This window comes from Xylocopa sonorina, chromosome 6, assembly GCF_050948175.1.
Source record: "Xylocopa sonorina isolate GNS202 chromosome 6, iyXylSono1_principal, whole genome shotgun sequence".
NCBI lineage: Eukaryota > Metazoa > Arthropoda > Insecta > Hymenoptera > Apidae > Xylocopa > Xylocopa sonorina.
The window spans coordinates 1,548,792-1,575,377 of record NC_135198.1 but is presented as its reverse complement, the minus strand read 5'-3'; the positions used below and the strand labels follow the sequence as shown (position 1 = coordinate 1,575,377).

Below are 26,586 nucleotides of genomic sequence, written 5' to 3'. Positions count from 1 at the left end.
TCTAATTATCCTTAATCAGTATATTAAAATGATGAATGTTTTAAATTTTAAATTGAGCACTGCGAGTATAAATCAGTATAGATTAAAAGTTCTTTGAGTGCATGTATGTATTTATAATTTTTTAATTACGAGTACTAGTTGTTGATGTATACGTATATATGTATACGTATATATCTGTATAAGCGTGTGTGTGACAACTATATCATCATATCCTGTTACACCTAATAAAATTATAAAATTGCGTGTAATTCATAGCCAGAAATTGATATCAAAACGGGACAACCATATGATATGATTTAGTAAAAAAAAAAGAAAAAACGTAATCATGTTACGTAATCTTGTAGTGTTTATCATACTTCAAGATTGTATACGCATTTCACATCACGAATTTACAGATGTGTAAGATCAATCTTTACTATGGAGAAATGAAAGAAAATTCATTTTCTGTATTGAATTTTGTTTTCTATTGAGCTCTGAAACTCTGAGAGAGAGAGAGGGAGAGAGGAGAGGGGGGGGGGGAGAGTAGGATACGCGATATAAATATATAAAAATGAAACTCAATCGAAATAATTATTTTAATATGGTACGAATGGCGTTGTGCGAAAATGAGAAGTGACTTCGCTCTTTCTGTCATCATGATAAATCGTTGTATGTATTTTTCTTTCTATAAAACGACTTCTTTCTTTGATTTTAACACTAAACACTAAATTACAAACCGCTTATATGTTTCTTTAGAATAATAACCCTGTATCGTCATGCATATTATAATAGTAGCTTTTACATAGTAGTTGTTATATTGAAAAATAAGAATATCTATGGAGAAATAAGAATAATAACAATAGAAAGACGAGAAAAATACATGCCTGCTATATATGAAACAAGTCTTTATGTTATTAATTATTTTATTTGTCATCAGACAGTGATTATATTCGCATATAAATTGTTGCATGTAATAAGGAGAAGATAAACACTGTTTATTTATTTAATGACATTCCTACATATGCGAAAGTATTAAATTACAAACAATACTTTAAAATAAATCAAAATTTACATTCTATAAAGTATACAAACTTTAATAAAATATTTGAAAGTCAATATAATTAATGTTTACTTTGTAACTAAACGCTGGAGACAAGAAATATGTAACAGACATAGTATAACAGTTATTATGAAGTAATTTATAATTATGTAAAATATATCGGTATTAAATATTTTTATCTCCAATTTAGTTTCAAAAATTAAGAAGAAAATATTATTTCGATAACTTATATTTAATTTAAACGTTATTGTACATTATTATATTATATATATATTTAGGAATACCTTATAATTCCACAGGGAAAAAAAATATACTATTATAGAACTGACTAGAGAAGTAGTAAAACGTTGTCAATTAACGTCACATAGTTACACTTAATATCAGAATGGTTGTTACTGTACATAATTCTTTTCAGTGATTTAATTAAATTGAAAATAAATGCTAATAACAGGTATGTCGAGAACAATTATCATCAGAGAAGTGCACAATGATCAACATTATCTCGATTGTCAGTAATATTTGACAAAATATTTTCATAAAAGCATCTATTTATGAATACCTTTTATTGGTTATGCATTCCTGTTGTTTTCCAAGAACATATACATTTGGAAATCTCCAAAGTCGTATTACTTAATTCTCGCCTCCAACATTTTGTTATTTTATTTCACCCCTATCGCTTGAGGAGAAAAGATGCTGAAAAATGTCACGTGCAGTATTATGTATTGGGAATAATGCATTTAACGTTATTTCATGTTCAACACTAATATAATTTGCATATTCAACAGCTAGATGAAATTAACTTCTCAATATTTCTCTCTACTTCTTATACAATTTGTTATTTCTTATATTTTCGGACTCGGGTTTCAGATACGTTGAATATTTATTTTATTTTTTCTCGTTATGTGTACAGCATTAATTATGTGTATAACATAAGTAAATTATATATGAAAGATCATGGTGAAAACAACAGGAGTCTAAAAATTTTCTCCGTTCCAAAAAATAAAAAAAAATTCATATCTTTTGTGGACATTAATTTTGTTCGTACCTTCCAAGCTCAATTTTAAAGGACTTATGTTTTTTGCTTAATTTTAAAAAATGTCGAAATGAATAGTTTCCACTTAAATTAGAAAAGGATATCACATAAAATTTACCGATAAGTGAACTGTTATCTCCCGATCTTTCATGTATATTACAGTTTAGTAAAAATACAGAAAAAGACAGTTTTCTTTAAGTGTGTAGTTGTTTGATTAGAGTATAGAAATTTGTATCGGTTTTCGAACGTAATGTTCATAAAATGCTACAAATTTCTGGCCTCAAATTTTTACTTTGATCTTTATCAAGCGTACATACATAGCACAGGAACTTTATATCGGTACAGTCAGAGTACCTAATTTCAACGTATCTGCAACCCGAGCGTAATTCCACCTAATTTTCCGAACGCTGGAAATACCTAGTTTCAATGCGTTTGCAGAGATGTATAAGCGATGGATAACTTTGGACGATATTCGCCAGTTTATTACCAGGTAGCGGTGTTGTAATTATTGTAAAAATGTGTCCAAAAACTAAGGCATCCAATTCATTAGGTGTCCTAAATACAATTATAAATAGTAAAATAATCAACTACAGGTTAATCAGTTGTGCTTAAATACATTTGACACATGTATTATAAAACTAATATAAACTAATATAATAATAAATGCATGATAGGTTTTTAAATAAGCAATTCAAAAGAATCTTCTGAAAGCGGTGGTAGCGTTTCAAATGATCCAGGATAATCCCATAAACTTTCTTTAGAGGAAGATGCATACATTTCAGAAATGTTAGATTCAATCACAGTTTTATTCAGATAACTTTGTCCAATTCTTGATGCATGTTTAACAAGTTTAGGAAATTCTTCTATACTTGTGGTAATTTCTTGAACAGTAACAGGAAGAGAGGAATTGATCGAGGACAGGGCACATATGTGACCATACACAAGGGCATCTACTTCGGTAGGTCTTTTTTAATTTGAAAAACAAAAGGGAAAACAGTACAGAGCAGAGAGTACATTTTTCAGTTATTTAAAACTTTTATAATCTAATATCACATAGTTCTCACTGCTGAGGCTCTTGTGAATGTAAGTAAAAATTACCAGATTTCACAACTGTAGCAATTAGTTATCAAAGATTTCTTGATTTTCATCAAGGATTAAACATAGAGATAGGGAAAATAAATATTCGAAACAAAGAATTTTCTAAATAAAATATACATAATAGCTACTAGAATTAATAATAGTACTTTTATTTAATACCTATTTTAATCCCTAAATTATGAACTGCTATAATTTGTATTTAGATTTTTTTTTAAACTTCTTTTTTAGAAACTTATAAAAGTTTTTAAGTGTGTTTTCACTAGGAGGATCCTTCAAGGAGGATGCGTAACGCTTTTATTAATCTTTAATCAAAGATAAGTGTGCATTCTGATGCACTGACAAATCTGTCTGATAAGCACAAATCTAAGCATGAATATACTATGATATTGGAAGAATATTTGATTCATTGCTTATTATTCTTCTAAAAAGAAGACATTACAGCTTATAATTGAAATCCTCAACAGTGATAACAATGGTATTCATTATAAATAATTTAAAGTATTAAACAAATTAAAATATATTTTAAATTAAAAATTGGTTATTTATACTAGTAATTTGAAAGTTACTTACTTTTCTCCGGAGAAATAATTGCTGCCCTCCAATCTTTCGGATAATGCTGTACAACAATGTTTAACATCACTGCATACTTCTTCTATAGTTTTATTATACCAGCCAAGTACATTGAGCTTTTTTATGACATCCTTCCTTTTTTGCCAATTTAAAAAATGATTTAAAGGCCATGGATATACACTTCCGTGTCTTGTCTTAGTCACCTCGTTTAAAGTAGCTTCATCGACCCAACAAATATATAATTCAGCATTCACAAAAATATTATTTACTAACGACATATAGGCTCTCATGTCAGCTTTACAAGTTGCAGATAAATTTTTTGACAAACTTATGCCTTTATTGCCTATGAATGACACAATATTGTCAAATTCTGATATTAAAAATGCTCCGCATTTAATGAATGGTACTCGACCGGACGGAGACATATATTCTGCATTGCTTCTTGGTTCTATTTGAAAGTCAAGATCGCACATTTTAAGGAATGCTTGTACTGCCAAGCAATTTGCATTATCAGGTAGCAATATTTGCTCCACTTCGTATGGTTGATATAAAGTAATTTCCTGTGGCCATGGCTCTTGAACTAAAAAAAAAAAGAAAAAAAAAAGGAGAAACAAAAAACAAACACTGTTTGGATCTTTAAAACAATAAATGTATATAATTTTTGCTACAGCTAAGGAAAAATAATTAGATAAAAAGTGAACAATGAAATTGAATTCTTATTGAAAAATCCAATTATTTATATATATATATATATATACTCTAAGATTGTATAGATTAAGATACAAAAAAATAAATAAAAGATATTTTTCCGAAAAAGAAGGTTAAGTTTTATAGGAGTTAAAAGTATAATTCGAAATAATCGTTTAAAAATGTTACCTTCCGAATTGAGAGTAATAGAATCTGTTAACAGAGGATAAGGCATTTTATTTCATTAAACGTGATGAAACTAAAAACTATATAAAATTTTATTTCCTTCTTCCAACTTTAGCAACTTGATCAAATGAGAAAACAAGAGAGCGTTCGAAGCGAAGTCAATGTTTATTTCGATTCCTTTTCAGAATAAATGTTAGCGCATTAGTTTAATACAACGTATTAAATTATTCTTTAAGTATTTTCACTATATTACGTAATAATTAAATAGTTATTTATTATTAGATTGCGTTATATATTGAATATTTACGTATAGAAAAAAAATTATATTATTGATTATAATTCAACAACAATTAATATAACGTGAAAACATTTGTTAAAACATTTTGCTGATAGTTACGATAAACTCGTATATATTGGACGAAAAATTATTTATTTCGTTAAACAAAGATTTTTAAATTTATAATGTACACGTAATAGTGTAAAATATTTTGCAATGTGTCTGTTAATGATAAATTTATATAAAAATAATATAATATTCTAATATTTATTCTTATGTTTGTAATAATATAAAAAAAAGTAAATTGTTTTGAATATTACAAGTTCTCGACATCGGAAGCGGCCGAGGATAGTATGCGCGAGAACTAGTGCGCGGTAAAGCAACAGTATCTCTCTCTTTTAAACACAGCAAGATGTCGAAGAGAGGTAAGTTGTTTTTCAAGGTGAAAGAAAATCCAAAGAAATCTGTTCAAATTTAAGCTATCGATGTAAAAGGAGATGCACGAACGACGAATAAATGTTTTTAATGTGCAGTGGCAAAAATAGTTTTTCAATAATAACGATGAAACGTGGAAAAATCGATGTTTGTAGCGGAGTGAAATAACCGCGTTATAGACGTGCCCGCCGATGGCAACAATTAACATGAAATTATTGTTCTTTAAGGACGTGGTGGTTCCGCTGGAGCAAAATTTAGGATATCACTGGGTTTACCAGTTGGTGCAGTTATAAATTGTGCCGATAATACTGGTGAGTAGCTGGAACCAAAGTTATAAAAATGATATGCTTAACCTAGAGAAGCGGGTTATGTACGTTGTACAAAAGCAACACATGGTTGGTGATTGTCATTAGAGCCGTACTACTAGATATTTTCTATAAATTTCTGCGTACATAGATTATTACGAATCAATTATTTGTCAATATTAAAGCTTATATTTGTTGATATTAAGTTTCTATAAATGATTTTCGCGAGTGTATTTATAATGAACGATAATAAATATTGTTGTGTACTACATTGTGTCACATTGTGTTGCGAGTACTGTTATTAATTAATTACTTGCAATGAAAATAAAGCTATTATTATTAGTTTTAAAGTCATTTATAGAAAACAATTGATTTACAGAGTATGAATTAGCGGTGTTTATAATAATTAATATACAGATGGATTTAGAGTCCAAGTGAGAGTTTTGAAGGAAATAGATACATTAGGAATGAATAGATATATATCTACTCAATTGTTTCATATAAATTTTTCTTGTAGGTGCCAAAAATTTGTATGTTATCGCGGTTCAAGGAATTAAAGGCAGACTAAATCGTTTGCCAGCTGCAGGATCAGGTGACATGATTGTTGCTACTGTCAAAAAAGGAAAGCCTGAACTTAGAAAAAAGGGTAATTCATCATATTTTTTTTTTCAATATATTACGGTTTTTCAAACATGCATAGGCTACTATAAGTTGGTAAAACTCATAACTGTTTTTTTTTTTAAATTTTAGTATTAATGAAATATCTGTAGACTGCATAGTATTGATACTGAGCAGTAATAACAAGTTTCTTTGTCTAAACAATTTTATTAAATAAGTGTATACAATTTTTGTATTATTACTTAAATTTTGCCCAATCTAGAATAATAACATTTTATTAAAATTATATATATTTTGTACAATTTTAACGATATTAAAATAATATTTTTCAATTATGTTTCGCGTAGTTATGCCTGCAGTGGTAATACGTCAACGAAAACCATTTCGAAGGAAGGATGGGGTATTTATATACTTTGAAGACAACGCAGGAGTTATTGTGAATAATAAAGGTGAGATGAAGGGATCAGCTATTACAGGACCTGTCGCAAAAGAATGCGCCGATTTGTGGCCAAGGATTGCATCCAACGCTAGCAGTATCGCCTAAACATTCTGTATAAATTTATTGACCATAATAAAGTAAATTCGAGCATTTGCTCACTACTTTTTGTTGTACTTTTTTCTTTTTATTTGTGATGTGACGATTATAGCGAATTTCACATTCTTTTCTACAAATAGAATTGTATTATATGTGTATAATAGTCTTAAAAAGAAAAACATGATTCGTTATAAAAATTACATCTTGAACAAAATTAATTTTAATCTACACTATTACTGTAAATTTATAAGAAATAACACAATTTTATTGTTCATGTATTTAAAATATTTGTAAGAAATGAAAACAATTGTACAATGTGTCGGATGTCTAAGATGGTATTTTATACAATTTTCTTAATCTATGAACTTTTAAATTAATCTATAATTATGTTATCATATAATATATTATATATTATATAACTACTATGCGATTGAAGTAATTGCTTAATTCCGTTTATACTTCAGATTTTATACATTATTTTTGTTCAAACGGGAAGAAAATGCTGTTGTACATCGGATATAAAGATTTACACAAAAATATTATATTGTTTTTCGAAGTAAGCACTACGTAAATATAGTAAAATATATTTCTTGCATTCAGACTAAATAGAGAATTCTGTAGAGAAACTGATCCATTCGAGAGATGTAATCCGCGCTCAGGAGAGCTGATGCGGATTACGTAGTTGTACCAGATTACCAGCAGAATTGTATAATTTTAATATCGATATCGAAGGTATATAACTTTCCTTGTTACCGTATGATTTTTAACCTAATATATTTAGGGACAATTGTGCAGATCTCCCTATCACCATCAAAAAATGAATAATCGTACACTATCACGTTACGTTTTATTTACGCGCACAAGTAAGGACTTTACAAAGTAAATAGATTCTCTTGGAAAATGAATAATAAATTAATGCAGATCAGGAACATAAGAGATATAACATAACTCCAGTTTTATTCGAGTTATTTTTTTGTCAAGCACTAAATATGAAGTATTTTGCAAAAATGTACAATTTGATAAGAAATTAGAACAAGAAGGACTAAGAATTTCGGAAGAAATAGCCACAGTATTATTGAACTTTGAGAATCATATTACAAATTTGTATATATAAGCTTTAGGTGTAAGACGTATTATAATTTAGAAAGGTTAGCTTATAAGAGAACTTTTGTAATTTTTTCGAAGAAATTAAGATCGTATAAAATTACTCGAATAATAATCGGGTTTGAAATTTGAACGCTACAGTATTCGTGTCCGCGGACGTGTTAAATTTGTGAAAACTATAAGGAACGAAAATCAGAAGAGGATAGAGTTAGATGTAAATGATACAACTTATTAATATATACGATTAAACATTATTTTTTCTAATTGTGAGTATATATTCATAATATATATGGTTTTTGATGCCGTAATTTTCTACTTTCATACTTAAAATTAAATTACATTAAGAATACTGTAACAATTTTATTATACTATCGCAGTATGTCGCAGATAGAAAATTCACTTAAAAATTTACTTCCATATAATATATTATTCCCTTATTTCTTTCGTAAACGCGCAATTAAATCAACGTTAATCGATAGAAGAGATTCCTTAAATTTTAGCGATTCTTTCTGCTGAGAGTTCTTCTATTTTCCTCTCGTGTGATACCTATAACAAAAATACGAAATGATTAACTAATCAGTAGTGCAATTTAAGATATTTATTTACACGAAGCATATCTTATCAAATTGTATAACATTGAGAGTGACTAACTAAAGTGTTGGGAATTTTGGACTTTCTGAGTTGTACATCCAGCGGTGGCTCGGGTATAAGCACTGTGGAACTGCAACACCCCTTATTTTTACTTGATATTATCGATAACATTTAATAGAATGAGTCCATTTTTCCTTAATTCTTTTCTTATACTCGTACAATATATAATTCTTAAGCTTAATGTCAGTAGCCATTCCCCAGTTTATGAAAAAGATATACAAATCTTTATATATGGAACTGTGCGCTTCACAGTTCCAGCAGCGTGGTGTTGTGCGCATGTGCAGATAGAAAGCTGCGCGCGAGGGGAACGGAGCACTATCGATTCCGCAGTGCCGACCCTGGCGTATTGTTGGAAGGTAGTTTTTTTTTATTCTGTGTGCGTTGTACTTAAAAACCTAAGCATCTGAAAAAAAGATTTTATCAAGATTCTGAATAGATTTTCTTTTTAAACATGTTTCTCTCCTTTTACACAATTTTAAAACAAAAGCTAAAAATTTTCTGAAGCAGCACTCCCACTTATTTTAGCTGTGTGTCGCCACTGCATTTAACATCAGTCTCGTTCAGGTTTGGTTAGATGCAACTTGTGTGCAGTTATGTCTGTAGCTGTTTATCTTACCTTGCAAAACCGAAAATACTTTCTTGCCAACCCAACAATTCGATTACTTCGTTAGGACGTGTATTTCTCCAAGAAGAACTCAAACTCGAATATCGATAGCAGATAAAATAGTAGTAGGAGGACACGGGACCAGGTATAACAGTATAATTCAATGAAAACAATAACAAATACATATATTTCTCGAAATGTGATACATTTTGACGTTGGTGGTCGTATTTTAATTCTCGCGTGTACTGTGTTTTTTTCCTCTTTTCTTTTTCATTTCAAATGGATCGGATGGCGTGTTATCGAATGGACGCGGCGACGTCATCTAAACTCTTCCCATTACGTTGCTTTTTCAAGTGTTTTCTCAGTTTTTCTTTCATTTTGCCATCGTTATTAAATTGTAACTGGAGCAAAGCTGGCGATTGCGTCTACTGTATTTTCTAAGTTTCTTTCTTTTTCCTTCCCTACGATTTTTCCTTTTACAACGTTTCCTTTCCTCTCTTTATTTCACTTTTTCCGCTGTCTCACCATTTTCGAATTGCAGTATACGCGCACACGTCCATGCACGTATATCTGCTTTACTTTCGTTTTCTTCGTTCACATAACAAATAAACACTATCGCGCTTCTCTCTCTCTCTCTCTCTCTCTCTCTCTCTCTCTCTCTCTCTCTCTCTCTCTCTCTCTCTCTTTCTCTTCTTGTTCTGACATTGTTCGGAGATCCAAGATCGGCCACTTAGAAAGTTACGACGTAGTTTAATTAATAGCAACTTGTACTAGAAGGTACTTATACAAATATCGATCTTCGAGAAACGTGAACGAGTGCCTCTTTTTCCTCTCGATTTTCTGGCCTTTTCAATTATACTACCGGATAACTATCAACGAGCGTTCGAAACTATCAGAAAACAAGAAAGAAAAATGCCTGACTTTGCTTGTAATTTCAGTAGATACTGTACAATCGACGGTTACTCGATACCAAAGACTTTTTGCTATTTAAATAGAGTTAGACGCACCGTGTATTTATGATCTAACAATTTTTCCTGGTTTTTCACATGATTAGGCTGCACACCAAATAAAAAAAAAGCAGTGCATTACGCGTATGAACAGATTAGATAACGAACGCGGAGATACTCCTCGTATTGTGTGTTGTCCCGTTAAACGTACTTGCGTCGCCTCGTTCCGTCACGTTTCTCACGCATGGAATTTTACAATTCACCGTTTCTCTACTTTATAATGTGTTCAAATCGTTTCTCTCTCTCTCTCTCTCTCTCTCTCTCTCTCTCTCTCTTTCTCTCTCTCTCTCTCTCTCTCTCTCTTTTACGTTTGGCTTTCATTCGCTCGGAGTCAACTAAAGTAATACGCTCGAACGAGTCGTCCAGTCGCATCTTTCTACAATTGAATCCTATTGTCTAAACTGAAAACGTAATTTGCTTGCAATTTCGTTCTGCGACACAACATTCGCACGCGTACACACTATGAGCTACGCAAAAGTTTCATATTATACAACGTGCATAAAATCTCGGCAAAGAAAAGAAAATATATGTATAAGATATAACAGCGTGTAAAACAATTTCCATAACGTCGACACGTTTTTAATTATACAATAAGGTAATCTGTATTCGACTAAAATTTACAATCGTAAAATACAATTGGTTCTCTATGAAGCTTCAACGCATGGTCGCAAAAGTAAAGAAACACATGTACAGAGTACACTTGTACTTTGATTATTACAATTAGTTTACTGGCGGTTTAGAAGCGAATCTGTCACTGACAAGGCCTTCTGTAAAATTAATTTCTTCATCTAGATCTACAAATATAAATTTATTTCTATGTATATATATATATATATGATAATAACACGTATCATATGTGTGTTATGAGCTCTTTGAAAATTCATGTTGTCGAATGGACCAGAAAATGATCAAGATAATAGCTCGATAATGCGAACAAATTAATAAAGGAAAGGTGCGTAATGAAAGAAAAAATGTACTACCGAGAACGTATTGGTAATGCCGATTTCACGTCACAAAAAGTGCTGGAAAACACGTGTACCCAATAATTTATACTCGATTATTGTCACTGAGCGTCGCAACGAGCAGAATCGCTTATTATTTAACGTATCAATGGTACATAATATATTAGCCACGTGTCTGTTTTCCATGAAAGACGCACGAATGGGCTTTGTTCATCCTTACTTTTACATGTGAATTCGTATTCATTTTAGTAGATAACGGGAAGCGACTATGAATAGAGATGTACATTATTTATTCTCGGCCTAAGAGCAGCCCTTCCGATGCACGATTTTTTATTACAATCATTATATGTAACCCTTTGTCTTGGCATCACTGACAATGGAACTCACCGTTTTGATTGCCTCTCCCTTCGATAAAAAAGTACTAGCGATTTTCCCAAAAATGAAATTTCAATATTTCTTATCCTTGTTATCATTATGTAACTCCCTAGAATTTTGATTTATACAGTTATACTCTGCGATAAGAAAGAACTAACGTTACGGTGATATTTATTAAAAATATTTACAGGTAACAAGAAATATGTATCTAAAGGAAAAGCAAAAAAAGAATGAAGAAAAAAGAGAAAAAGATGGTAAAAATCTCCATTGTTCGACGAGCCAGGGATTGTGTCGAAGCATGATAAAATGGTAATGAGAGAGACACGTCGCGACGCTTTCCCCGTACTCGAGAGAGAGTGTTGCCTATCGAGCAATTCATCATTGAGTGGCGGCATACAATCGAGCGTCGAGGGGAGAGAAAGAAAAAAAAGAATCAAACGCTATAGAGAGAAGAGACGAGATTAAAACGTTACTTATGAAAAAGAAGAAGCACTTGATTTCTACCTTGTAATAAAAACAACTAGAATCACTTTTGTGTGTGTGTGTGTGTGTGTGTGTGTTGGCGCGCGCGCGCGCGCCTGTGTGTGTGTACCATCACCACTTGTGGGATACGCTACAGTAATTAACGTTTCTTAGAGAACTAAGACCTAGTCCATGCGCAGAAAAGCGTCGTTCCTCCAAGTATATACTTTGTTTTCTTTTTTTTTATAATAAATCTCTGATCATGGATGTTCTCTTTTACATTTTTCTCTAGTTTGCTGATATTACTATATCATTAGAAAAGTTACAAGTAACAACACCGTTTGTTGGAGAATGAAAGAAACGCTGATTAATCGTTCAAAGTAAATTATAGAGAGATTGTAGAATTACATGAACGTTGAATTACAATGATGCTAATTATTGTACGCAATCGAATTATTGTTCGAAATTTTGCCACATTATCAGCGCGCAATGAGGAAAATGTTAAATCGAGTATCCATCCGCAGAGATATTGGGGCCGCATTGTACAAGAATCAAATGAAAACTCCAGAGCCAGCGCGTAATTGAATAGCCGCTTGAGAAGCGTTCGTAACAATTTTTTAAAACTATCGATCATTTTATACGCGCATCTGTCTATGCTCGCCAGTTCATACATCTTTCACTTATTACTCTAATCAGCTCCAGCCCGGTTCACAAGACGGTTATCGTGGTACGTGCCAGCTGTATCGTACAGATGAGACACTTTTCGAATATGTGTGTGTTACAATCAATGGGGAGTCTCGGTCGACTGGTTGACATGGTTGGCGTAAAAGAAAAGTCTCAAAGTATCCCGTAGGGAATATGTTAGTACATTACTCATCTGGCACGCGTACCAATAATTCCACTGTCTGCGGCTCCGCGTGTATACGTCTATGCGTATGCCTTTCCCTATGTATATAGATATATACGTATGCGTAATCTTGTATATATGTGTATACATACAATGCTCGATAATGCGTTGCAGCGAATTGATATACCCGATTGGTTAACACATGCCTTTTGGTACATACACGTATATATCTGTATAATCATATCTATATACATATATGCACCGTAAATATCGCGTATAAATATACATACACGTGTGCATGCGGCTGCGCTTTGTAGAAGCGCGTGCGCGCGCGCACACACAGAATCACACTTACAGACAGACATACACACGATCGTGTATGTATGCATGTATACATATATAATCTAACTATACATATAACTATGTACACTTCTTCTGGGTGGTGGGAGGGATGGTGAATTTCTTCAGGGGGCGAGAAAGGAGCTCAGAGGAAGGTCGAGAAGGGGTTGCCGAACAAATATGCGTATATGTATACGTTTTCTCGTGTATGTATATATGAGAGCGCGTAAAAGGAGATAGGGGGTAGGAGGGAATAGCGGAAGATGGATGATTTTAACGATGGAGAAGTTTAATTCTCGTCGGACGATAATCTTCGGGATTCCTCCTAGGTTTGAGAGTATGGGCTGGTTTCGAATTTGTTGAGTTGCGATTCGGTGCGCTCCTTCCTTTCCTCTTCATTCGTTTTTTTCGCTTTTTTCTGCTTTGTTTGTGTTTTTTTTTTCTTTAATTATTTTGTTAATTTCTTCTTTCACCCGGACTGGCGGAAAGACCTAAGTGCTGCGACTATAGTGTGTGTGGGAGGAGCTGGCGCAACTAACGCTCGTGTCTGCATCTTTTTTAATACCACGACGAGCTGTTGGCTGCCCGGCGTACCGTTAGACGTCCGTGTATTTGCTCAGCTTGTCGCGCAACAGCATGTTCTCGTTCTTTAATCGGTCCAGCTCCTGTCGTAGCCCCATATTCTGGAATAAGGGAGGAATCGCGCTTTAGTCTTGTTTTAGTTTTTCTTCAATTGGACAGTTTGTGTTTTATTATCGAAGACGGAATTGATCTAACCTGATCTGATCTAACCTGACTTTAACCTAACCTAACCATACCGTCATTTATCGCATACAATGATACCTGACAGATATTTCAAACTATATGTTTTAATTGTACAGTAATCGTCCGTGTTTTCAAATTTCCTCTTTTGCAAACCAAATTCATCCTTTTGCAAATTAAATTCACCCTCTTACAAATCAAGTACTCCTGTTTAAATATTTTATTTAAAAAGACGGCGAATGTAAACTAGATGGTAAGAAGTAGAAAATTTCATTTAAAAAGCTATCGATATTTATTTAAAAGTAAATACCAATTTATTATATAATTAACAGTATGTATGTATGAAAATTGTGTGTACATATAATTTATACATACATACATAATGGTTCTGTTATAGCAGCTGCTGGTAATTTAAAAAGTTGAAGGTAGTTAGAGTCTTCCAAACATCGATGTATTTGCATTTTCTTATTGGTATGTACTGACTAGGTAATTATGAACTGGTAATTACTTTTAAATGAATATCTATACTTTTTTGAATGAAATTTTTTATTTTTTATTACCTTTAAATTTGGTGATTTTTTTTTAAATAAAATATTAAAGCAGAAGTACTTCATTTGTAGAAAGATGAATTTGATTTGCAACAGGGTGAATTTAAAGTGCCAATACTGTAATATAAAACAAAAACCAACGATACAAGTAAAACTTGGGAATGCTTTTGCCCAAGTTAATCTCCTGTAGGTTGGTTTTTTCGCAAGAAAAAAGGAATTGTAAATTATGACAATTTTTATCATTATTTTAAAGTATATAGATGCAATAAACGCGTAACTATCAAGTTAAGAGATGTTACAGAGGACTGAAATGTTTGCATACGACTCCAATTGTGCATGTAAACTGTCCAATTATAAAATAGTACAAATTATTGCTAAACTAAACTAACGGTAGGGGTGTTTTTCTAACAGGAAGAGAAGACAATTTTTATTCATGTAAAGATCAAGTTTGTAACGATGGTATTTTATTTTATAAACATTATATTAAAAACTCTATTCTCTTGCACGTATGAGAAATTTTGTCGTTAATAGTATTCATACTTCAAAGTCAAGGAGTCAGATTAACTCTACTACATTTTCATCAATTTTCAGTAGAGCAGAAAAACAACAATAATTAGACTAGGTAATTACGAATTGGTAATTGATTACGATTAAAGAATGAAAGAAGCTTAGTAAACATTACTGAATTCATTTATCCATAGAAAGAAATTTTTATTACTATAAAAGACTCGAGTTGGTTCGTCTGTAAACGTATAAAGGATCAAACCAACCCCGGTTCGTCGTCTTTCGAAATTCTTCAAAATAGGTAGTAACAAAGTTACTATTCAATGACGTAACCCGATTAACAGTTTGGAAGTTTCTTCAGATTTAAAACTATCGCAAAAATACGAATTGAACAATATTAGCGAATGAATCACAGAAATCGATAACTAGACCTTCTAGTTGATATAAAAATATAAAAATATGTCAAAATACTCTTACTCTGAAAAGAAAAGAGCGTATTTCGGAATAATTTAAAACAAAATTGCAAGAGGGTTTAGTTTGACGTCTAATAGTTACAAAGTTACAGGAACCGTTTTATAAAATATTTTGTACTTATTCCAGTTCCTTTCAAAGAATTAACTGTCGCATAAGTGTCTGTTACATTTATTTTGGATGAACCATGGAACTGTAATGATTTCATCGAGATTCTTTAATTTTAGAGGCGTGGGAAGATTTACTTCTTTCTCGAGGAAGCCGGCCCTGAGAGCGATCTGGTTCTCCTTCATGCGACGCGCGTCTCGTGATCGTTTCGCTGCCATATTATTCTTCCTACGACGCGCCCAGTATTTGTCATCCTTCAGGTCATCCGGAACGAACTGCGGTCGGCGGTGGGCCATGGAAAACAGCAGGAAATTAGAGCGTGCATAGAAACAAGACGAGAACAGTCAATTTCCATTCAAATCGTAGCGAAACAGTAAAACACGCAGCCCAGTCTGTGTTAATAAAGTTCTCTCTTTCCTATTTCGTAGGTTCTATTGCATTAATTTTTAAATAGGAAGTATCGACCAATCGCGAATGAAAATCTACCGACTATATGCTCTCGAAAATAGTTAAATGCAATTTACAATTAGCACATCCCATTCAGTTTATAGCTGACAACGAAATGATTAATGAATCAATTCAATCGACCTCATTCAGCGAACGTTATGTGCTCACCTTAAAGGTGTTAGACGTGGTATGATGTTAAAATGTAATGTTTTTATGATGTTAAAGGATGTCTCGAAGATGGATGTTTTAAAGTATTCTATTTTGTCATATAAAAAAAGAAAGCAAAAAATAAGAACGAATTTAGGAAGAGATAGCACATCTTTGCGAAGCTAAAAATATTCTATAATGAAAAGTATCGAAAAGAAGTATGACGAGAATCAACTGACCTGCTTCCGTGACTTCTTGATCATCGGTTGGGGTTTCAGTTCCTCGTCAGAGAAGGCCCGGGTGCGTGGATCGAATTCTCGCCCCGATGAGGCCATCGAGAGCGCTACAAGAGAGAAGCCATATTGTATTCGTGACGAGTCCTCGAAATCTGTTACGCGGGGTACGGAATAATTGAACGGAACAATCAACGTTAGTCTAGTTCGATAACGCTGTCCGAAAACTCGGATGTATCGTCGTCGTTGCAGTGGTCGATCCTGAGACATTCACTGCAACCTCACCCAAATGAATTTTCATCTCAATGCCTAGTAAAAATCTAGTCTATTTTTTAATCAATCCTCAAACCTTTTTCGAATAGTTCCCGCATAAATTTTATTTTTTTTATGCTACATTTGGAATTAATAAACGAGAATTACTTGAAATTTCGTAAGGTTCTTTAAATTTTAATAAACTGCTTAAAGTGGTTGGAGTTTACGGATTTGATTAAACTTTGTAGCGATTTCCAAAGATTTATGTTCCATTCCTGGAGATTGTAAACCTTGCTTTTTGTTTCGAGTTGCCACTATTGCGCAACGCAATCTCTTTCCCCTTTTCTTGTACGAGTTGTCTCAATGATTCTGTCAACGCCATGTAGTGCTAACTGAAATGCGTTTCAGGTCTCGTTCAATCTACATTCGTCGTTAGATGGACCACCGCATGAACTGCTTTTTGCAAGTCCTCGCTTAACCTTTTATCATAGTTTCAACATAATGGCTTTCTAATTTTCACTCTATTATTCTCTCGTTTTCTTGTTTTGCTAGCGTCGAAGTAGAATTCAATTGTATATATGAGCCACTTTTTTTTTTTTTTTTAATGGAACAAGTCCATTAGCAATACAGAATTGCCGAAAAAAGGAAAAAAAGAAATGGATTACTTTTATATGTTGTGAAACGAGAAGATTTTGCTTGAATAAAATCTCCACAAGACGCAATATCAAATAGGAAAACAAATACAGATGAAGAAATGATAAATTGGCTGGGAATATGTTCCCACTGTATAAAACTTCAGGACCTATAACATGTAATAAATATGGTGATGAATGTATTTAATGAATTTATTGCCTTGTATACCTTGAATTTGGGAGAAATATATTTCCTTTTTCAGCTTTCACACTTTAATGTGACTTATTATCTTATTATCGCACAGGGATTCAATAAGATGGGGTGCGAATAAGCGGGTATTCTATTTCTATTTGCATTAGTATAATTTTCAATAATAAATACGAATTAATTTGAGCGAAGAAATTTGTCGTGATAAGATCTCAAATGCTTTAACGTTGTCACAAAAATTTGTGATTCTTGATTTCGGACAGAAGAGATTAAAACTGTTTCTAAACAATTTTCAGAGAATAAGATTTTAGATTTTTTATCTTGAAGGCAATAAAAACTATGCGTAGGAACTGTTTCCGAGCTGTTTCTAAATAAAATGTCTTTAGGTCTCTACTAGGCATAACTATGACGATTTTGTAATCTTCGTTATCTTATCATATTCGTCAATTAAGTTCTGAGTGGCGGCTCTGTCTTCCAAGCTTCCTGAAATGTGTACGACCGTGAGATAGAACAGCCTTTTCGATTCTGCTACTTCTGCGATACTTTCGGTATAATAAAATTTATTGAACAGAATTAGTTAAGAAGCAACGTAACAAGCAGTGTCTTCGTATGATAGAATACTTTTATACTAATTGGGATTTTTCTTGAGCGGAGAGAGAGAGAGAGAGAGAGAGAGAGAGAGAGAGAGAGAGAGAAAGAGAGAGAGAGAGAAAGAGAGAGAGATAGAGAAAGAGAGAGAGAGAGAGAGAGAGAGAAGAATAAAGAAAAATTGAATAAAGAAGAATTGTTCTAAAGTATGTTTGACAAAATTTTTCTATTTTCTTTGTATTTTCTTTATATTTTAATAATAAAAATTATTCCAAGATATTTTTAACGAGCTTATTTGTTAACCTTCAGGAAAGGAACAACTACTTTACATTACTTGAAAAAAGAAATCTATTATTCCATAATTTGTTCAAGTAATTGAAGTAGTAATAACAAAATTATTATTATGTAATTTTTACAAAAAAGCTTCTCTTCTGGTTTATATTATATTAACCTAAAGGTATAACAACTATTATAATTAAAGTTCTAGTTCAGATGTTTGAAAAATAAATTTATAAGTTTTCTTGCCTCGGACAATTTTCTATACATATAAAGAGTGAATTTAATTTTGTCGAGTATAACCACTAAACTAGAACCTCCTCTTGGGCGAGAGAAGATCGAAATAAGCAAACCACTAACAACAAAAGCTCTTCAGGATCGACACTGAGGTCGACGGAGAGACTGTTCAAGACAGGCCTGCCCGAGTAATATTTGAAGATCATGATCCTCGCAGCTATAAGTGATGATAAGTTGAATCGCTCGAAACTTCTTTTAATCACACCCTCTGAATACCCCCTCCAGACCACACAACAAGGTTTCCCATATGAAACCCCGCAAGTGTAACAAATCATCTGTAGTATTGGCACTTTAAACTCACCCATTTGCAAATCAAAGTTGCCCTTTACCAAATGAAATTCACACTTTTCAAAATCAAGTATTTCTACGTAAACATTTTATTTAAAAGAACACCAAATCTATGTTTCCTTGTTAATGTGACAACGTTATTGGATTATTATAAATAATGTAGAAGAATTTCTTTTTTCTTTTTTATTCAGACAAGGCAAATTCTACTTTTTCTACTACCTCGTATTCACCGATGTTGAACCTCATTGAACAAGTACTTTTTGGAAAATAAAATTTTCTGCAAGAAATATACTAGGTGGAACTTGAAATCGCAAACATTTATTGGATATAATTGACAACTCGGTTACTATTGTTACATTCAGAAATTGTTATAATCATTGTATGAATATGTACCTTAAGTTACCAGCAGCTACTGCGGTAGGACCATTATAGACCAAATTATGAAATTAAATTTTGGCCAAATTATGAATGAAATTTTTTGGCTGTCTTTTTAAATAAAATATTTAAGTAGAAGTAGTAAATTTGATTAGCAAAAGGATGAATTTAAGGTGGCCGAAGTACTATAGTGTAGTTATAGTGAAGTACTCAACAGCGGTTAATCCTAAGAGTATCCGTGTTAATGCCTACCATAATTGAAAGTCAATATTCGATTACAGTTATCTGACCACCGCAGTTATGATTAGTCAAGAGTATTTAATCTTGTCTACATACTCGTACATTCGCTTTATTTCAGCCCTGAAACTTTGACTGTGCCAATAAAGTATAAAAAAATAGCAGCTAGGTGCACTAATCATTAGTACGATAAAAACGGAAAATAATAAAAAGGGAGTTACAGGTTTGCAAACGTTGTAGCTTAAAATTACTCTTTCATTATCTAAATTACTTAATTTTAGATAATTTTATCGGATCGGGAGCATTGGAAAAAGTGTGAGCAAAAGAATTGAAGCAAAAGAAACGGTTTTCTGCGCAACTATCCCGTTTTTCCGTACGGTAATTGGTTTTGAAAAGCACGTCTTCGCTGGTTCTCTCTCGGTAGAGAGCAACAGTTTATACAAGCCTGGCGTGAAAGGTAAAAGAGAGAGAGAGAGAGAGAGAGAGAGAGAGAGAGAGAGAGAGAGAGAGAGAGAGAGAGAACCGGGAGAAATTCACTCACTGGAGTCCGCGGGTGAGGGAGGGTTCATAGTGTCGGGGGAGCAACACTCGCTCGGCGAGGGTGATCTCTCGCGCTTTGTCACCGGTTCCAAATGAAGACCGGCCGGTCCTTGGTGTCCTGGTGTTTCCGTGTTGTTGATCTTGTGCAACTGTCCGCTCTGCATCGTGCCTTGCCCGCCACCGGCCACCCCGTCTACAGGAATGCCATTCTCGGAGAGGAACTCGTCAAGATCCACGTACTGTAACACAGGGTAAAGGGCATCCTCGTTTTGGTTTCATTTTCAGCTACAAAACGCTACGTTCATCAGTTACCAACTCAGATATCGTGTTATTATTCAATACGAATTCTCATGGGCGACGTGATTAACCGGATGATAGATTCTGATTATCTATTATTACGGTATTTCATGTTTATTTGTATATCTTTTTTATGCATTCAGGGAAATAGATAGAGAGAGATAGATAGATAGATAGATAGATAGATAGATAGATAGATAGATAGATAGATAGATAGATAGATAGATAGATAGAGAGAAAGATAGATAGATAGATAGAGAGAGAGAGATAGATAGAGAGAGATAGATAGATAGATAGATAGATAGATAGATAGATAGATAGATAGATAGATAGATAGATAGATAGATAGATAGATAGAGAGAAAGATAGATAGATAGAGAGAGAGAGAGATAGAGAGAGATAGATAGATAGATAGAGAGAAAGAGATAGAGATAGAGAGAAAGAAGCTTGGAATTGTGTGCCGCAATAAGTGAATTCCCACCTAGAATCTAGTTAGGTTAGTATAATTTTTATATTTTCCAAATTTTTAATGCATTTTCAGCTGTGCTATTTTATCATCGTATATCTATGAGAAGTTCACCTTATCAAATGAGAATGTTAATGCGATGAAGATGTAAGTTGCATTTCAAGGTTAACTACATTTTTTAATTCGTCAGAGGATTATATAATATATATTATCCGTTTTTAGAAATTAAATATTTCTATTTCCTTGAATCGAGTAACAAATAAATGATAGCGTTGTTTGCGAGGACGATCGTACCTTATAATACGATACCATAAAGTGACGGTAACGTACCGAAATAAGCAAATAAAATGAAGCGTAACGTGTTTTAACTTCCGACTTGTGAATTATTCGCGTTATTCACGATTAATGAAAAGAAAGAACAAATTAGCTGAAATTATATGATGAATTGAGTTTTAAGAATATAGGCTTCGGATCCATATTCAGTCGGGTTGTGAGCTTACCGTATCGCGTTTTGTACATACATGGTTCAATACCTTCAGGTCGGCATCATACGGTAGAGTTTTATCCCAGAGAGTTGGGCCGAGGAAGGCGGCCTGCGCTTCCACATTGCCCCATAACTCTCCGTCGGCGTCCTTCTTCTCTTCCGGTCCATCTTTGCCTTGTTTTCCTGCGAAACAACAATTTCGATTCTGTTACTTAGTAGAAAACGTTTACAGCGTCGAGTTGCGTTCAGATAAAAAACATTTCTAACTTATTTATTCTATCTTTCAGAAAACAAATTTAAACTTTGTTATTTTATAGTGTTACTTTTCAAAAGATCTTCTCATCTCTTCAAATCATCTCACTGTTATGTCATTGTTGTGTCGACATTAACTTTTCCAGTATCTGGGATACCGAGCTGTCGCTCGGTCGTTTAAAACATATTTAGATAAATAATAATACTCTTTTTTAGACTTTTTCATATTACTCTTTACGCAGAGTTCTACAGTTTGTTTTTCTAATCAAACACTTAACAGAAACAAAATGTTACAATTTTTTTAATCGTTTAAAGATAAAAATAAGTATACAAATATATTTACATATACAAACATTAAACATACATTTTTCGATCCTGTATAGCTACTATTTTATATTTAATGGAGGGTTCAACTTAGTCGGCGAGAAGTTGTAAGCAATTTCGATCTGCGTTGTTGCTACTACCACTTTTTAGAATAATTCATGTTTATAAATTATTATGTTTTAATATGAAAATGACAATAACTAAAAAGCCACTTGTTTCGTTTTGAAAAACATTCGCTCATAATGTTATGGTTTTGACAGCTATGAATATTTATTGATATACCTGTTTACCGATTACTTTAATTTAGAAAAAGCCTATGAAAATTAGTTTTCCTGAAGATGAAACCAAAAGCCCCCTCCTAATACGTGAATTTACGGGCTCAAAAAACATACAAATATACAATTTTTGCTCATACAATAAGATTAAATAGATTTAATTTTTAATTTTATGAACAATGTATTCTTTGTTAAATTGACATTATTATATAAAAAGTTTAAAGAATCATCTGTCAACTTGTGTTATTATAACAAGAAAACTTGCCTGTCCAATTATTTAGATCTTATGATTATAAAACGAATATATGAATGTTTGCCAATATTTTTATAATTGAGAAAACAACGGCTCATATTCTGTAAGATATACAATTATTTCTAATTGCAACAAGAAGATGGAGACCATTTTAGTTGTTAACTTATTTTAAGTTATTAGAATAGAATTAAGTAGCGTTTGAACCGTAAAAGATTTACGTAGGTAAGTAGATTGCTGGTTTTAAGATACCCCATGCAATTGAATCTATGTAGTAGGTCGCCTCTCAGTTTTGTCTTTTTCACTTTTTTTGTCGTACGTAGAGATGGCGATTTGCTTTTAATATATTGTAAATCGTTGATAATAGTTAATGACAGTAACAAATTAATAATATTTCAGAAGGAACAACTGCTTCATCCGTGACGCGACCACCTTATACATATATCACCTGAATTAATCGTGATAGCGTTTCTATCAAATTAAGACAGGATTCCCCCAAAAGTTAATTAATTATGCAAAAAAATGTTCAACATAAATTTATTATTCCATATTCAACATAGTAACAGGTATCTATTATAATGGTTTTTTATCAAAATATTAACGATCTTTATCGTTAGATTTATGTAAAACGTATTCAGCATTGAAAATAGTTACAATAGAAATGTTCAATCAACTTGTTCATTATTGGTAATACATTTTTTATAAAAATCAAAATTTATAGTTGCCTCAGTTACGCACTGGTTGCACGTAAGGAAAAATTGGAAAACAAAGAGATTAATCGATGATACGGAATTATCTGCCTACTTATGAGAAATGTCCACCGTTCCTTTGTAGTAACGCAAAAATTTGTGACTAACACAGCGTATCAGGAAAATGCTATTCCTTACAGTTTTCACGGCTCCTAAACTTTAATTATCGTGTAATATCAGCTGATTACAATCGAAGCATAAGTACCGATAAAGTTCGATGGTTCCTCTGTTCGGAGCAACGATCCTGCGATTAACAAAATCGCGATTTACAATAATGACGAGCCATAATTCATAGAGCAGATACATGTCGGCACCGCGGAATAGACTGACGGCGGAGTATGAATATTAAAATTGTGTTCGTTGAAATCTATCAGACTACGGTGGTGTCGCGGGCCTCGCTGGCACGGCGAGCCGGTGTACCCTACTATAATAACCATTGAAAGCGGTTTTGTCGCGCTCGAATTGTACATTCAGTCATCGGAAATAAGAACGGGAAGGAGAAAGAAAGAAAGAAGATAAAAAAATAGGGAAAAACATTCTGTCGTCGGTTTCACCTGCGGAGAGCTTCTAACGACATCGATAGGAATATTTAATAATCACAACTTAGATTTGAAGGAACATTTGTAAAATTTAGTCCAAGAAACTTGTTGTTGCGCTTTCGACACTTGAAAATTTTTTATAACAAATTATGTAATTGAGAAATATTAATTCGATAGTAGTATTACTATTACCATTAGCCAACGTATTTCTTATGAATGAGAAGTATTTGAGAAGAAGGGAAGAGGAAAACGACTAATTTTACATTTAATATGACATTTACTATTTACATTATTAATTCAGAAAATATTTCAACTTTAATATTGGAGAGTTTAATACGCTACCGTTTTGTATAATTACATTTTTATTGTCATTTCTTCGAATTTATAAAATTGAGGAAAAATAAGACTACCAATAAAGCGGACACCTTGCATTAAGTAAGATGTTTGCGAGATATTTTTGAAGAGAATTTAAGGAATTTGTTGGACTGTCACATGGTATGAAATATTCGGAAAATATAGCACCGCAACATTTGCAACGTAAAGGTTTAGTAAAAATTTCATGGAAAATTCCATGGAAATCTTTTTTTCGTTTTTTTCTGATATGCCGCAGATCAGGCATTGTTACACCGACCTCGCAAATTTGAGGTTACATTCGCAAGTGTGTAGAGCAGACCATTCCTACCGGTTACCAATGTTTCTTTCCCCTTCTTTTTCTAAATAAAAAATTTGTTATATTAATATAAAAATGTTGCACGTTTTATGCCAAAGCACACAATGACTACGAGTTATGGAAATAATGAATTATTTGAAGACTTCAAACTAAAGAGGAATAAAATAACGAAATGATAGGAAAGGAGATGATACCGTTAAACGTGATCGACTTCTATTCAAGATAAACAATGTCAATTATCCATTTTTCTTTTCAAACAGATTGTTCCCGAACTAAACGAATTCTTCTCGGTATTTGTAAACACAGATATAACAAAATTGAAACCTAATAAAAGAATACCATGGATATCGATAAAATGTAGAAGTTTCCAAATTCGTAAAAAGCTAAGAACACAGAGATTTATGATGAATGAGGAAGATCCGAAGAGAAGGGAAGCAAACGGATAAGAAGCCGAAAAGTACCGAAGCAAATATTCGCTGTTAGAACAAAGACAGAACGAAACCAGGAAACGCGGAGCCATTTCCGGTCTATCGAGAACAATTAACGCGATCGTCGATGGGGGAGGAAAAACGCGGAAGGAACGCGTCTAAACGAAATAGGAACAGTCAAACGAAGCTGTTAGGTCGGCTTACTATTTTTGGAGGAACATCTCCAAGGCCACCGAGTGATCCGCTCGCGCTTCATCTGTTTTTCTTCCACGAAGTAATTTCTGATGGCCGCGGCTTCCTACATCGCGGCGGGAAAAAGGAACTGTGTCGCCGTAGTGCCGATATTCTAAGAGGCTGGCCTCTCTATCGTAGTCGAAAAAACGAACGTGAAAGAAACCGGCCTGAATGCGGGAAGAAATGACACTAAGAGAATAATGGAGGTCGTTAATAACGTAAAAGTTCGATTTTCTTTTTAGGGAGGATGGACTCGTTGGTGTACGATAATTCGAAGTGTTAGCCCACTCGTAATTTCAACTAGGAACCATTTTCAGTTGAACGTGATATTTACTTTTAAGCTTGAGTATTTCGTTGTTTTTGATAGTGGTATAAATCCATTTTTTCTTATATTCATAATAATTCAGGGTTTGCGTTTGAATTAATTATAAAAATATTTGCAGACGTTTGTCAATTCGGTGGATGTTTTTAACGCTGTAAACCTGTTTACTAATTATAATATTATACAATAATAATTAATGAAAGTATTAAACTAGGAAACGATTCTTTTAACCACAAATGGACTTATACCACTTTCAGTAATAATAAATTATAAAGAATCAAAACAAGAGTAAATTTCAGTCCATATTTTTATAGAAGTTGATTCTTCTGGGATCGATTGTAAAAATTCGTTTGTTAAACTAGTAATAATTACGATTTTATAGTTGGACAGTTTACATTTTTGTCTGAAATGGTGTAAAGAGTAAATTACTTCGTTAATATTTTTAAAAAATATTAAATATTAAATATTCCTATTTCATTTGGATATTTTTAAATAATTTTCAGCTTACACTCTATCATATTAGTATTTAAAAAGTTAATCTACTAACGATAAAACATAAAATATAAAGAAAAAAAATTTTACACCAAACGGGTTTACGGTGGCCACAGTTAGTTGGAAGCAAACATAGATAACTTGTTTCAATCAACAGCTGACGATCCGCGAACACGCTAGTGTTGTTTAAAATAAATCAGTTACATAGCAACAGGTACAGACTATTGGAATCTGGACTCGGTCGTGATCCAAGCGGATATTTACGAGAGCTGAGAAGCGAATTCGGAGTTAAATGATTCGAATCAATTTGAGAATACAAATTTCAAGTAAAAATTGTACCAACCAACCCGACATTAACTTAATACACTAAGGGCGGATCGGATATTAATACCTTTTATGCCGGACATTCGTAAATGTTAGTAACGCACTTATTAACGTTTGATTTCCCTTATTTAATGAATATTTTGTTTCGCATAACTTGTTGTACATAATAGAATGGAAAGTTTAATTGTTTGATTGTTTGAGCGTTTCCAAAAGTATCATACACTAAAAAAAGGTATCAGAGTAAATAAAATTGCTATATAAACATTATCACGCTTTTCTCTTACCGCTCTTCTCTTAAATCTCTTCTAAAATTAAAAGTTGCATTTTTTTTTAAACTCAATCCATACTTTCGAAATGCTATGTACTATTTATTTGCGAAGATATTACTCATTTTCTGTAAAGTGCACATTTCTCGTATTTCACTAATTTTCGG

At 32.8% G+C, this 26,586-nt stretch overlaps 3 protein-coding genes across 7 annotated transcripts in view; 1 reads left to right on the top strand and 2 right to left on the bottom strand.

The window, feature by feature from the left end:
• Window positions 1–1,392: 1,392 nt before the first annotated feature.
• On the bottom strand, window positions 1,393–4,776 carry LOC143424217 (metaxin-2). 3 transcript variants are annotated; one of them, XM_076896135.1, is made up of 4 exons: window positions 4,617–4,775; window positions 3,741–4,320; window positions 2,490–2,627; window positions 1,393–1,732 (listed from the first exon to the last, which is right to left on the bottom strand). In XM_076896135.1, the coding sequence occupies exons 1-4, from the start codon at window positions 4,660–4,662 to the stop codon at window positions 1,699–1,701; spliced, it is 798 nt and encodes a 265-aa protein (XP_076752250.1). In that variant the 5' UTR covers window positions 4,663–4,775; the 3' UTR covers window positions 1,393–1,698. The 3 variants fall into 3 exon arrangements, with proteins under 3 accessions (XP_076752250.1, XP_076752251.1, XP_076752249.1); XM_076896136.1 differs by lacking the exon at window positions 2,490–2,627 and having other exon boundaries at window positions 4,617–4,776; XM_076896134.1 differs by lacking the exons at window positions 1,393–1,732; window positions 2,490–2,627 and adding an exon at window positions 2,723–3,036 and having other exon boundaries at window positions 4,617–4,776.
• A 467-nt stretch (window positions 4,777–5,243) lies between these two features.
• On the top strand, window positions 5,244–6,848 carry Rpl23 (ribosomal protein L23). Its single transcript, XM_076896137.1, has 4 exons — window positions 5,244–5,315; window positions 5,553–5,636; window positions 6,148–6,276; window positions 6,596–6,848. Exons 1-4 carry the CDS (start codon window positions 5,303–5,305, stop codon window positions 6,790–6,792), a joined length of 423 nt encoding a protein of 140 aa, XP_076752252.1. The 5' UTR covers window positions 5,244–5,302; the 3' UTR covers window positions 6,793–6,848.
• Window positions 6,849–9,301: 2,453 nt separating this feature from the next.
• Window positions 9,302–26,586, bottom strand: part of LOC143424776 (thyrotroph embryonic factor) — a 97,198-nt gene continuing 79,913 nt past the window's right edge. For 2 of the 3 annotated variants that reach the window (XM_076897045.1, XM_076897043.1), the window contains 5 exons: window positions 21,332–21,477; window positions 20,049–20,286; window positions 16,361–16,464; window positions 15,665–15,802; window positions 9,302–13,817 (listed from right to left, as the gene is read on the bottom strand). In XM_076897045.1, coding sequence (XP_076753160.1) covers window positions 13,731–13,817; window positions 15,665–15,802; window positions 16,361–16,464; window positions 20,049–20,286; window positions 21,332–21,477 — 713 coding nt within the window. In that variant the 3' untranslated portion in view covers window positions 9,302–13,730. The remainder of the gene's footprint in view (window positions 13,818–15,664; window positions 15,803–16,360; window positions 16,465–20,048; window positions 20,287–21,331; window positions 21,478–26,586) is intronic. The other variant, XM_076897044.1, reaches the window with a different exon arrangement.

What these genes read in the sequence shown, in the direction of transcription:
- Rpl23 (XM_076896137.1), top strand. An exon ending in AAATTGTGCCGATAATACTG is followed by an intron (nt 5,637 to 6,147) that starts GTGAGTAGCTGG and finishes TTTTTCTTGTAG; the next exon opens with GTGCCAAAAATTTGTATGTT. An exon ending in GCCTGAACTTAGAAAAAAGG is followed by an intron (nt 6,277 to 6,595) that starts GTAATTCATCAT and finishes TGTTTCGCGTAG; the next exon opens with TTATGCCTGCAGTGGTAATA.
- LOC143424217 (XM_076896134.1), bottom strand. Translation starts at nt 4,662, where the DNA reads ATGCCTTATCCTCTGTTAACAGATTCTATTACTCTCAATTCGGAAG. An exon ending in TATTACTCTCAATTCGGAAG is followed by an intron (nt 4,321 to 4,616) that starts GTAACATTTTTA and finishes TTTTTTTTTTAG; the next exon opens with TTCAAGAGCCATGGCCACAG. An exon ending in AATTATTTCTCCGGAGAAAA is followed by an intron (nt 3,037 to 3,740) that starts GTAAGTAACTTT and finishes AAATTAAAAAAG; the next exon opens with ACCTACCGAAGTAGATGCCC.